The following is a 13,365-nucleotide window of genomic DNA, read 5'->3' as shown; positions in this document are numbered from 1 at the left end:
TTATATTTAATTTTCTGGGATTCGTATTTCTAAGCGAACTCAATATTTCGAAAATCAAAAATTCAATTCAATTTTTAAAATTATTGATGCGGCGGAAAACTTTACTAAATTTGAGCATTTCTATGCTAAAACCGGCAATTTTAACATTGTTATCTATGGGGGATCGTGTTTGTTTTCACCGAGTCACGTGGTTTTCCTGCATTAGATGTTGACGAGTGGCTGGATGTAATATAAGCAATATATAAGTAATATAAGCTATTATATATATACCCCAGTAATATAAGCTCGATGAGAGATACTCATTCCCGCTCCTCTGTGATTGGTTGAGTTCACTGAGGAATGTCGGATTTTTAGCCCCTAGTAGTGATATGGGCTCTAGCGATAAGTCGCCATTTCATTTGAAGAGATTGCCTCTTAAACTTTGAGCATGCGCGCATTGTGTCGGATAATTTACTGTGGTGTGACTCATGATACTGTAACGAGTGAATTAAAGTTATACCTGAACGTGCGTTTGCGTGTGTGCCATCTTCGAAATTGAATTTAAATTTCTGTGATATAGTATAAATACATAGACGAAAAGGTAAAATTATAAGTTCACTGACACAATGATCAGTGATGACAAGCATCGCGAAAGTGATCACCCCAATGATATCGCTGCTGGTGGAGATGGGGAATCGAGCACGCATTTCATGAAGTATATCTTTTTTTTTCCCCCCGCCTTTTAACAGCATTTTCTTTCATATAGAATGTCGCTCTTAATAATTTCATGTCATCTCCAGAATAATTTGAATAGGCCAATAAAGTTGTTTATTATTGCCTCGGAAAAAAACGTCAATAAGAAACGAGCAATTTCAACCGAAAAACAGATTTATCTATGTTTCATAATGTAGGAAGGAAACTTTTAGCCTTTTTTTTGATAGATGGCTGCATAATGGTGCATGTGTATTCTCCAAATATTTAACATAAAAGTACGTTTATATATGCCTTGAGTGATTAAGTAGGTAGCTAAATTTTAAGTTGTCCAGTACTTTAAAATGTATGCAGACGATAAGAATGGCTTACACATCGTTTAGTTCAGTGGCAGATCCAGGGAAGGGCAGTGGTGGCAATCACCCCCTCCCCCAGAGCCTTCAAGCAAACAACTCCTGTTGCCTCACTTTTTTTTATTTATTAAGCCGTAATTTTTTTAAAATTAGTGGTACTTTTTGACCGTGTTGAGGACTGAAGGCATGACAAAATAGGTAGGAAGTTACAAAAATATAATTATAAAAAATATGAAAAAGAAGTGATGTATTGGAAAAATAAAACTTAGTAATCAGGAATAATCCGTGACAATGATGCATTGGAAAGTGGAAAAGAAAACGCTACTGAACAAAGGGAAAACGTTATCCGTTTGAATTGTCAGCTCTTTAAGTGCCATCTATAATGGATGGGTAATGGAAGCTTCTAGAAAGAAGCGAGAGAGAAGAAACGGCTACCCACCACCATTATGCTGGCATTGGCGACTTATAGCACCCTTGGCTATCTGGATTATATTGCACCTGTTATTTTTTTTTTCTCAATCCTTTCAATAAAATTTGTGCACTTGAAGTTTGCCTTGAGCTTTCTTCTGCTGGATTCCATGTGATTTGTCCGTCATGCTGCCTTTTTGCATATGAGCATCTATTACCCCTAAGGGCACACGTGTGATTTTTTGCGAGGTAGAGGGGTAAATTTACACCTTTCAGTTTTCTTCAGTACTGCATAAACTGTGAAATAAGATGAATCATAGTTTTTAGCCTTGTTTCCTTTTTTTATTTCAATCCTGAAACACGTGAGATTCAGATGGGCCATGTAATGGCCGCAACTTAAAAGAAAAAACTATTTTTGGTAAGTGGACATTTTTTAAAGTTTCAAAACTTCAGAAAACCCAGGGGATGAAGCTGCATTCATTTGTGGACTCACTGGTAATGAGATTAACAGGATCTCTCGTAGGGTGAGGCTAACAGGGCTCGGGACCAGTATAATTTTTTGATTTTTCACTACAAATTCACTACAGTTGGGACTAAAAGTATGAAAAATCTCAGCAAAGCCCCACCATAGTCTGCGCAAAATTGAAGGAGAAATTTATTTTAAATCGTGTAATTAGAATTTTGTTAGGAAGTTTTTTATTAAATGTTTCTTAATTATGCACCTAAATCAGGGGTGGGAACTTTGCGCCGCACTGTGCCAAAATTAACATCTTGCGCCATCCTGCTCCAATTTGGTATTTTCGTATTTTTCTGCGCCAAATAGCGAATTTTGCTTCAGTATGCCCAGAATTTCGGAAAGGATGCCAAAAAAAATTTTGTTCCTGCTTGCCGCGAAACGATTCTCTCCGAAAAGAGTGTGTTTTATTCCACTGTACTTCAACCTAATATGGTGTTTTTAAGGGTATTTATGGCAAAATAATTAAAAAAATTCCGTGCAAAAATTCAGTTAAAAAGTAGCCAAAGATGCGGACGAATTCACTCCGCATCCGCATTGTGTGAATAGTTCAGAATAAACCTATTGTCAAAACTTCTATGTGCGGATGCGGAGCCCGCACTTAGGTTTTGACACATGTGGACGACGTCTGGACCCGCATGGACATTTCCTAGGTGCGGAGATATTTTGGCTCGTCTGAAAGGCTCAGTATATTCCAATTGTTAAAACTTCTTCCGGACCCGCATCCGCTCCGTGTGAAAGGCCATTAAGAATATTTCATATTTTTATGAAGGGTGTTTGATGACATAAGCATCATCAAAACCCCCTCCCCCATCGATGCTGACGTAATACTTAACCCATACAGACAATGCTTCTTTCCTAACTTTCCTCCGATTTTTGAATTAAAATATCTCTGTGAATATAGATTAAATTTAGATTAGATTAAATTTTTTTTTGTTTGCATCAGGAGAGACAGAGGAGTAACTTTTTATATGGACATTCTGTGCCCAAATACTCACTCAATTAGAAAAATCAATCTTTTCATCTCAATAACTATACATCCGCTTGTTACATGAATGATAGCTAAAATTCCTGACTTTGCACATTTATATTCTGCAAGAATGACTTTAATATCTGTCACTTTTCTTGCTATCCCATTTTGAAAAACGAGTCAATTGTGGGACACTGTTAATTCAAAATTGTTTTTGATTGTTAGCAACCCAAAATTTCTGTAAAAGTCCTTTGTCCTTTTCATTAGCTTTGAAGAAATATCTTAAAAAATGAATTTTTTTTAATGCTTTTTCTTAAATCATAAGCATGAAAATTCATAATTCCCTGTTCAAATATCTATTTTCAGTGCCAAAGACTTGGTGGATTTGAGAGAGCTTCCAGAGATGTTAGTACATCATGTGATTGGAGAAAAGAGCTACATGTCTTCCGATGAAAAGAGTGAAGGTGAGATTGTAAAGGCTTTTATGGAGGATCGCAAGGCGCTTCTCAAAATACAAAAAACATCAACAATGTAAGTGTTTTCTTTGCATCATTTATGTTGTTTTTTATATCAGAAATGAGAAGCTTCTTTTATTGCTTCAGAATTTAATTTTTTTGGGTAATCTCTTCACAGTGGTAGTCTAATTGTTGCTGAATGGGATGTTGATTCACGGAAAGCTGTAGCGAAGAAGCTTGAGGTACATGTTCTTATTATTAGTTGTTAGTTATTTTTTAGTTAGTTAAAACTTAAAAAAAAAAAACATTATAACCAACTCAAAGTTGATAGTATTAAAAACAAATTTATTTTGCGAAGATACCCAGGGATTCTTTCTAGTAGATACCTTTGTATACTTAATCCAAGGTGAACAAGACCGAGACCACCTGAGATTAATGACTCTTATTATCCAACATCCATCTTATTATAAAACAATTTTTTAGGGGGAATACTGTGATGTAATTGCTTAGTAATGGGGCATAAAAAGAGGAAAACAAATTTACAATTGTTGAGATCATTGCATTGTGTTACCTCCATCAACAAAAGAAAACAAAAAATAATGTAATCAAAGAAAGAGGGTCACCAATGCTGAATTAATTTACTAAATTATTAAATTAGGCCAGGATTACACTATAAAAGTTTTGTAAAAGTCTTTTTATAAAGCCTGAAAAATACAACCAATAAGCTGATCAGTCACTTTCAAGCAAATTTGACAGATCAGCTTATTGATTGTATTTTTAAGTTTTATAAAAGCACTTTTACAAAACTTTTATAGTGTAATCCTGGCCTAAAATATGAAATTTTTAAAGGGGGAGATCCAGAAATGCCACTGTACTCTAATTTGCCTGGGTCCTCAAAAAATCTGTCCCTTTTGAGTGAAAATGGGTCCCTCTCGAAAAAAATATCTTGCAGGAAGTATGCCCACTCCCCAATAATTCACTGGTATCTCTGTGAATTCTTTTCCAGCATGCCCAGGATTACCTGCTTATATATCCCTTTGTTAAGACTGAGCAGTGGGCCATGCTCTGGTTAGGAGGAGGTACTGTGAATCAAATAATTCGTTTCTAAAAACATATTCTATCCAAAGGTTCATTTACTTTCATTGTCTACTAGTAGGAAAAGCTTGCAAAGAAGCCCATCAACACTGAGAATTTAGCACATGTAATAAATATAAAACAAATATACAGTTGATCCCGCTTATAACATTCCCATTTAGAATATTTGTCCACTTAGTACAACTGATTTTCATGGTCCCAACTCTAAGTAATTCTTGTTAAGATTTCCTGTGTTTGAAGTCTTTTCCTGCTTATGTTTTTTATGACAGTTGTTCGAAAAACGTTATAAGCAAGATCCACTGTAATTTAAAAGTTAAAAGGCACACATTTATATATTTACTAATCAATCTATAAATTCCCTTCTGATTGATTTTTTCATTTGTTTAAAAAAATCTTAACTCTTTTTCATTAATATCTTCTGATTTAAATTTAAAGCAAATGGGAATTCATAAGCAAATTCTCTCTCTCTCTCTTTCAGCACACTCTCTCTCAGACACTTATATTCCGATTCCCTATTCATATGAGCAAGGATTTCATATAAATCCTTGCGCTTGAACCACGCAAGGAATACGCTTGAATTGAAACCACGGCAGTAAAGCTATTACAGAGCCCCCTCCCTCCTCTAGGACCGTGATCCTGAGAACACTGCTTTAGGGGGAATATTGCAAGAGATGTTGAAAAGTATGGATAAGCAAAAAAAGAAAAGTTTTTTTTGTTCATCCAGTGTAAATAACTTTCTTGCCCCACTCATATAATGTCTGCTCCAATGTAGGGTAGCTACATATTAGCATTGTTCTTTTCTGTTGCTGCTCACCCATCCATCCCTCTAGGGCAAAAAAAAAAAAAGAATAAAACCTGAGAGAGAAGAAAAGAAATATTGAATGCCACAGCTTCTCCAAAACCTAGATTTTAAGGAAAAAACGATAAAAAAAATCTCTAGAGAATAAAAAAAATCTGTTACCTTCTCTCAAATTTTGTGACTTTTTCGTGACTTCCATGACCTTTTTCTCATTCCGTGACTTTAACTTTCCCATGTTGGCAAACAACCTGGGGCATAGGTCCCCCATACCCCAGATTTTGCCTTTGGTGAAAATCCGGGTTTGGAACCCACGATTACACAATGGTAATCGGATAAAAATACGATTTTCTAAGGTGTTCTGATTTTGAGTTGGCTATTCCTTTGAAAAAAGCTCTGGCTGCCACGACAATCACACAAACCTACAGTACAAATATATCTACTCAAATCCAAGCATTACCAATTTAGAGGATAGATGCAGGGCCGTAACTAGGGGGCAGAGAAGAGCAGGCAGGTCTAGTATACCCCCTCTGACTCTATACTAGAGGAGGCACAGAATTCACCCTTTATTCACCCATTACATGGGTGTGCCAAAATGTGTTTCCCCGTTTGAGAAAGTATCTAGTTGCAGCTCTAGATAGCTGGCACCACCTACTGAACACAAAACACCCTAAACGCTGGGCACACACAAGTACACTGTTGTTTCACCAATATAAATCTGACATAGCTCCAATATTCAGGTATGAAAATATGTGGCAGTTAAGTGACAGACCAGGATGGTGGACCATCAGGGAGGGAAAGTGAAAACATTCTACCACGAAATCGCTTCGCAAGGATTTATATGAAATCCGAATTTTAGCTTCATCGCTCAATCTCCCGAAAAGTTCTTAAATCTCCCGAATTTTTACGAAAATCACAAAAATCCCTAATTTTTCCTAAAAATTCCCTACTTGAATTTCTTGTGGAGGCATGAAGCTAGAACTTCTTAATACACTTCCTACTTAATAGGTTGCTATGCCAGATTTACCGACCGATTTCCCCCCCCCCCCCCCCCCCTGTTTGGCGGTCATTTCCGAAGCGGCGATTTCGTGCAGCAACCCTTCGGCGAGGACCAGAATGCCTGATGGTTCCGCTCGTATATGAAGGCGTCTTACATGAAGCCTCTTTTTTTCCCTTTCGAAATGACGTCACACGTCGTAAATGGGGAAATTCCCTTTTTAAGGAAGTTTTACAAACCCTCTGATGGTAACAAGAAAGTTGTTTGTCTTATCGTGGAGGGAAATGGCTTAGCAGCCAATAGTCTTGGATAATAATTGAAGATTATGGTGATGCACATGTGGTCAAAATTTCTTTTGTTGAAGTTACGTACGTGCGATATAACAAAGCATGAATAATGATAAGCAAAAACATATTTAATCAATTAATCATCATCGGAATAAGTATCTTTAATACTTATTCCGATGAATTTCCTTTCATCAAACGTTCCAGAAGAGGGCTGACTTTTCCTTTTTGTACAAGTTGTGTTACGGACATAAACATCGGTCATGGAAAGACTGCCATCATCAGTCGTGAAGTGAAAAAAAAAACATCAAGCAAGTGTCACAAAAAGTCAGTGTTCTTCAAAAATTGACGGTGTTTTCCTTCATCTTCCGATGATTTCGGGGTCATTCGCGCAGAATGTTTGTTCACAGCGTTTCTGATTGAACACAATATTTATTTTTACATCATTGAAATTTTGGCCTCCGATTTCACTTGTTTTTTGCGTAGGAATTTTATTCCCAAGGGTTTAACTTCCATGTGTGCAAAATCCCTATTTTAATTTGCCTTCAGTTTTTGAGTAGGGATTTTATTCCCTACGCTTTAACTTTTATGTTTGGAAAATCCCTATTTTATTTGGAAAAATCCCTATTGTATTTATTAGGGAGTGGTTTTAGCATAAAATACGGGTGTGCGCGAAAATCTCCCGAATTTTCATTTTCAAAAGTTGGCAGCTATGCAATTGGGAACCATATTTGTTTTCCGTAGAAAGAACATGATCTTCCTCCCACATCATGGAGCACGGCTGTTAGATTTTTTGCGGATCCACAAGCCAGAGTTTTCACTGATGGGGGGGGGGGGGAGACTCTAGTAAATTTATAGCATGAAAAAACAATGGTGGGTGATTGTTCCGGGCCTTAGAGCTGCAGCTCTATCCTTGTGGGGGACAGGTGAAAGGGAAATTTTTCCCCCCGCAGAAGAATTGTTTTTTAAGTTATCCATTTTTTAATTTTAATCTTGTCAATCTTGACTAACTATAGCGAATGATTAAAATCGTACAATATACGCATGCGACAGAACAAGAGAATAGCATCATCAGACTCATTTGCATTTGTCATTGTGTTGCAACATAATTTTTAGGCTGAATTCAAAGGAGTACCGAAGTGCTTCCAAAAGTTTGTGTCAGGGCTCCTAGGAACATTGTGGCAAGCTGAAAATATGGATTTGTGTTCACAAAACCTTTGGGTCATTCCATGTCAAATCACCCAGCCATGACACCCATAGTCTCAGATTTCAATGATTTTTTTTTATTTGTTGCATTTACCATCCTTATTAACCGTGTGAAATATTATTTGCATATCTCTAAAACTTTTTGAGAAAAAAAATGTTGAAATTTATCAAAAACTCATGCAGGTGACTTTTCCGAGGCTCAATTTTTAAGCGGCATTGTTTGAGAAAATAAATCATAACTTTTTCAATTTACAATATATTCAAGTGAATTTTTCACTAAAGTGTTCACAAAAACATACAGAATATGAATAAAAATAATTCATACACATGCATTTGAAATGTACATGCTAAAAAATTATGTAAACTTTGTTTTTGTGGAATTTTTCGTTAGAAAAAATACAATTTTTCAAACGTATTTTTAGACCAGAGGCACAGCAGTTACCAAAACAAATTTTATTTTAAATTTCTCCTAAATATATGAAGTAAAATACTGGAGAAAAAAAATAATGGTTTTTTGACAGTTAATATGTTTATTCTGGCTCGCAACACAAAATTCATCGAAATAAGACTGGATCGTTCAGATTTCAAATCATTCAACTAGATACTGAAATGCAACCCATCATCCCGGATTCCAATTATTATTTTTTATTTATTGCTTCTACCATGCTTGTTGACCATGCAAAGTTTCATGTACATATCTCTAAAACTTTTTGAGAAAAAAAATGTTTTCTAACCTCACGAATGACGTCTCTCAGGCTAACTCCATTCAAGCAATATTATTTGTGAAAATATATCATAACTTTGCAGATTTCCTATATATTCAAATGAAATTTACACTAAAATGCTCACAAAAAAATGCAGATAATGAATAGAAAAAATGTAACCCTTAGAGGAAAAAAGTCATTTAAATTTAATTTTTTTATTGTTTTTATTTTTAACACAAATTTTTAAACACTTTTTTTTGGATGCACAGCATGAATTTTCAATTTTTTTTTAAATTTAATCCTATTAATATATTAAGAAGACTGTAGAAAAGTAAACATTATTTTGACAGTTAATACATTTGAGTAACAAAAAACAATTGTACTTATATGACTACATTAATTATATTTGTACGTTTTGACTTAATATAATGATTCTTAACATAATGATGACTTAATAAAATATAAGGAATTTATATTTTATTTTTCATGTACGCTTATACATTTATTACAGTATTCATTAAATTAAGTTTCATGAGTAGTTAATGCAATAATTCAAAACAATTAATAAATTTTAAACTTCTAGGATTAAATGAATTCATGAAATAATTAGAAATGTTAATGTAATGTGTCAAGTGGGAGATGGTGAAAAGAAAAGGTTTTGGGTGAATAAAATAATTTTTCAAATTAAACCTTCATGTTCAGATTCTTAGAAGTGTTCAAATGCCAAATAATTAATTTCACTTTTAATTGATCTATAAATATTTCTTATGATGCAACGAAGACGAACTTTTGCAATCTGATATATTTTTTGCATAAAAATTATTTTGTATTTGATAAATCCAGATAATATTAATCACACGCACATATATATATATACTAGGGGGGCTCTGCCCCCCTGCCGCCATTGGCGGCCAACCCCCCCCCCCCCACTTCTCTCCCGGACATATCTTGTTTATTTCGTCCCACTTCATCAGCGTGCTATGAAAAAGGGGAAAGGGACGTGTGAAAGCACAAAGCACCAGCCTACTGAAGAAGCGAATTTTAATGAAAATAATAATAAAGCAACAAAAAACAAATGAGATTCATCAAGTATCCCCAGAAAACTTCCCCATGGGGGTCCCCAGATTCAATTCGCTGAATTTCAGTGGGGCCCCACAATGGATATATCCTGGGCTACCGATGTGTTGCAAATTTTACAATGTTAAACCACAAAAATCAATGAGATACATTCAGGGGCACCGAATTACAACCTGCCAACATTTCCATGAAGCCCTGACCTGCAATCTTGTCGGACACCCCCCTGTGAGAATTTTTCATTTTTATCAATTTTACAACGAATAAAATCCAGGGCCCCACATCCAGTAGCGGGGACACAATACGCAGATTTTTAGTGGGGCCCCAGACTGGCTATATCTCGGGTTTCGGCTGTGGCAAATTCTACAACAGAAAAGAATGAGATTCATCCAGGGCCCCCAAAATCAAACCTGTAAACATGGGGCCGCCCGACTTGGAAGCTTGTCGGTCATCCCCCGGTGCGAGTGCCATGAAAAATTTTCATTTGTATTCGTTTTACCAACGAATAAAATCCAGGGCCCCCAAACAATTACCCGGGACACCAATTCGCATACTTTTGGTGGGGCCCCAGACTGGCTTTATCTCGGGCTTCGGCTGCTGCAAATTCTACAACAGAAAAGAATGAGATTCATCCAGGGCCCCCAAAATGAAACCTGTAAACATGGGGCCCCCGACTTGGAAGCTTGTCGGTCATCCCCCGGTGCGAGTGCTATGAAAAATTTTCATTTGTATTCGTTTTACCAACAAATAAAATCCAGGGCACCCAAAATGAAACCTGTAAACATGGGCCCCGACTTGGAAGCTTGTCGGCCATCCTACGGAGCGAGTGCCATGAAAAATTTCCATTTGTATTCGTTTTACCAACGAATAAAATCCAGGGCCCCCAACCAATTACCCGGGACACCAATTCGCATACTTTTGGTGGGGCCCCAGACTGGCTTTATCTCGGGCTTCGGCTGTTGCAAATTCTACAACAGAAAAGAATGAGATTCATCCAGGGCCCCCAAAATGAAACCTGTAAACATAGGGCCCCGACTTGGAAGCTTGTCGGTCATCCCCCGGAGCGAGTGCCATGAAAAATTTTCATTTGTATTCGTTTTACCAACGAATAAAATCCAGGGCCCCCAAAATGAAAACTGTAAACATAGGGCCCCCGACTTGGAAGCTTGTCGGTCATCCCCCGGAGCGAGTGCCATGAAAAATTTCCATTTGTATTCGTTTTACCAACGAATAAAATCCAGGGCCCCCAACCAATTACCCGGGACACCAATTCGCATACTTTTGGTGGGGCCCCAGACTGGCTTTATCTCGGGCTTCCGCTGTTGCGAATTCTACAACAGAAAAGAATGAGATTCGTCCAGGGCCCCAAAATGAAACCTGTAAACATGGGGCCCCCGACTTGGAAGCTTGTCGGTCATCCCCCGGTGCGAGTGCTATGAAAAATTTTCATTTGTATTCGTTTTACCAACAAATAAAATCCAGGGCACCCAAAATGAAACCTGTAAACATGGGCCCCGACTTGGAAGCTTGTCGGCCATCCCACGGAGCGAGTAATGAATGTGAATATCGATATATGAATCGAACCCACTTCCGTAACAGATTTCCGTCACTCAAAAATTTCACCCACTTCCGTCACTCGGTTGCTTAGCAACAGTTCCTTTTCGAGTTTGTTTGTGATTTTATATTATAGAATAGATATATATATATATGTATGTATATATGTATTTTTGAAGTTTTTTAACATGCTTAATTATAAAGTTTTTTTACCTCAACTGTGTTAAAAAAGCCAGAATATGAGGCATTAAATCACAAAGAATGAAATATCAGCTACAACCTAATTGTTATAGCTGAGGCAGATGGAAGAGAGTAGAATTGAAAACCTAATGTATATAATGCCTGGTGGTGATGTATAAGATGTGATGTTTCTTGTTGTGATGATGATTGTAAAAAATAATAATAGCTTCTGTGAAGATATAAACTATGGCACACTGGTCTTTGTCCTTCAGAGGGCAGCTGGTGTCTTATTTAATTATAAGACTTTTATCCTCCCAGCAGGTGATGATAAAGTAACTGCTGCTGCTTCATTGCGAAAACTAAAACAAAAGTGTTAGAACTAAACTGCCCCCCCCCCACCCCATCCAATGATGCAAGTCTCAATTATGATCTTGCTGAAGACAGAAAATGTGCTCCATAAAGTAGCCTATTCCAGGGTTAGCAAATTTTTCTTATGGTAACACAATTTCCATTTGAGCTAAATATTTTATATCATCATTTTGGAAATAAAGGAAAATGTCAGAAAAGACACTTGAAATTTATAGTGTTGGAAAAAAAACTGGATCTGACTGTCATAAAAAGTGTTATGCAAAAGTGTGAAATCTGTTACCCATTACATCATTGGGCCCATCTGACATCAATATTGAGGAGTGGAGCAAGTTCTGAACATTTATCTACTGTGTGTTTAAGCATCATAGAGCTTTTTTCTCAAAGTATGAAATATATCCAAAAGCATGCTTTAATCCTTTAAAATGTCATAAGAAAAAAAGAACAAAAGGTTTAAGGATAGTAAACTTGTATTTTTCACGTATAAATGAAATAAATGGTTGTACAAAATCAATTCCAGGGCAAAAAATATGCCATGCCTGTAGGGACAGTGAATATAACCATCACTAAATTAGGTGAAGAAACTGAATACTGTGAAGAGATGAACAGTGATAGTAATGTAGAGAAGTAACTTGGAAAAATGTCAATTATTAAACAAGAAGCACTTGAAGAAATAAATTCCTCTCTACAGAACATAGAAGAGTCACCAATTAAACTTCATAGGGTAGCTCCACAGTGCAGGTCAAACAATGCCAAAAGAAAAGTTGAATCTGCTTGCAACACTTTAAAATCAAATGTTTGTAAAGTTTTTGAAGAATTACCAGAAAATGAATCTCAAAGCACACTTAATGAAGATATTAAACATAAAGCAAATATGATTACTTTGATAAAGTTAATTAGAAATAAGACTCAATTTAACCATCACAACAAGAGAAAAACTGCAAATTTCAACTCTGGGACCTGCTTTAAGAAAAGGGAACAAGGAAAAAAATCTGAAGAGTTCAATGTCACTGAATATGCTGTGTGAAAAGCAGGAGAGCTTTTGTAAATGAAAAAGCAAAGGTGAGCCGTTGTGTTTTTATTATAAAAAAAATCAAAAATTAAATTTCAACGATTTTTTTGCAATCTAATTTTTTAATGCAAAGGTTTAAATTTTCTTTCCTAGTCATAATCTACATTTTTTGTGAGCATTTTAGTGGAAATTTCACTTGAATATATTGAAAATTGAAGAAGTTATGATTTATTTTCTCAAACAATGCCGCTTAAAAATTGAGCCTCGGAAAAGTCATCTGCATGAGTTTTTGATAAATTTCAACATTTTTTTTCTCAAAAAGTTTTAGAGATATGCAAATAATATTTCACACGGTTAATAAGGATGGTAAATGCAACAAATAAAAAAAAAATCATTGAAATCTGAGACTATGGGTGTCATTTTGACATTTTGCCGGGTGATTTGAAATGGAATGACCCCTTTGCTTTAAAGTGGTTCTTTTATATGGTGAAAAAAACTGCCAAACTTCTTGGGAAGCCACCGATGAACCATGAATTATGCAAAGGAGGCAGCTGACAAAAGAGAACCATTGGAATACGGTGACAAGCTTGCGATCTAGACCAGAGGTCTTTAACATTTTTCCTTGTCGCGAGCACTACCTGTATCCATCATCAAAAGAAGAGCACTCTTACGTCATGTTTGACATACGAATGTATGAAATCCAGAGG

The 13,365-nt window shown here is 36.1% G+C and overlaps 1 protein-coding gene across 3 annotated transcripts in view; it reads left to right on the top strand.

Annotated features, from left to right (window-relative positions):
* The first annotated feature begins 435 nt into the window (after positions 1-435).
* Tsen54 (tRNA splicing endonuclease subunit 54) overlaps positions 436-13,365 on the top strand; it is a 104,305-nt gene continuing 91,375 nt past the window's right edge. For 2 of the 3 annotated variants that reach the window (XM_089248494.1, XM_089248495.1), the window contains exons 1-3: positions 436-694; positions 3,302-3,466; positions 3,569-3,632. In XM_089248494.1, the coding sequence (XP_089104620.1) occupies positions 606-694; positions 3,302-3,466; positions 3,569-3,632 (318 nt within the window). In that variant the 5' untranslated portion in view covers positions 436-605. The remainder of the gene's footprint in view (positions 695-3,301; positions 3,467-3,568; positions 3,633-13,365) is intronic. The other variant, XM_089248497.1, reaches the window with a different exon arrangement.

This window comes from Pholcus phalangioides, unplaced genomic scaffold (assembly GCF_987345545.1).
Source record: "Pholcus phalangioides strain wild (caught in Gottingen) unplaced genomic scaffold, Ppha-v1.0 ptg000020l_1, whole genome shotgun sequence".
Classification (NCBI taxonomy): Eukaryota; Metazoa; Arthropoda; class Arachnida; order Araneae; family Pholcidae; genus Pholcus; species Pholcus phalangioides.
This window is presented reverse-complemented; position numbering and strand designations above follow the sequence as displayed.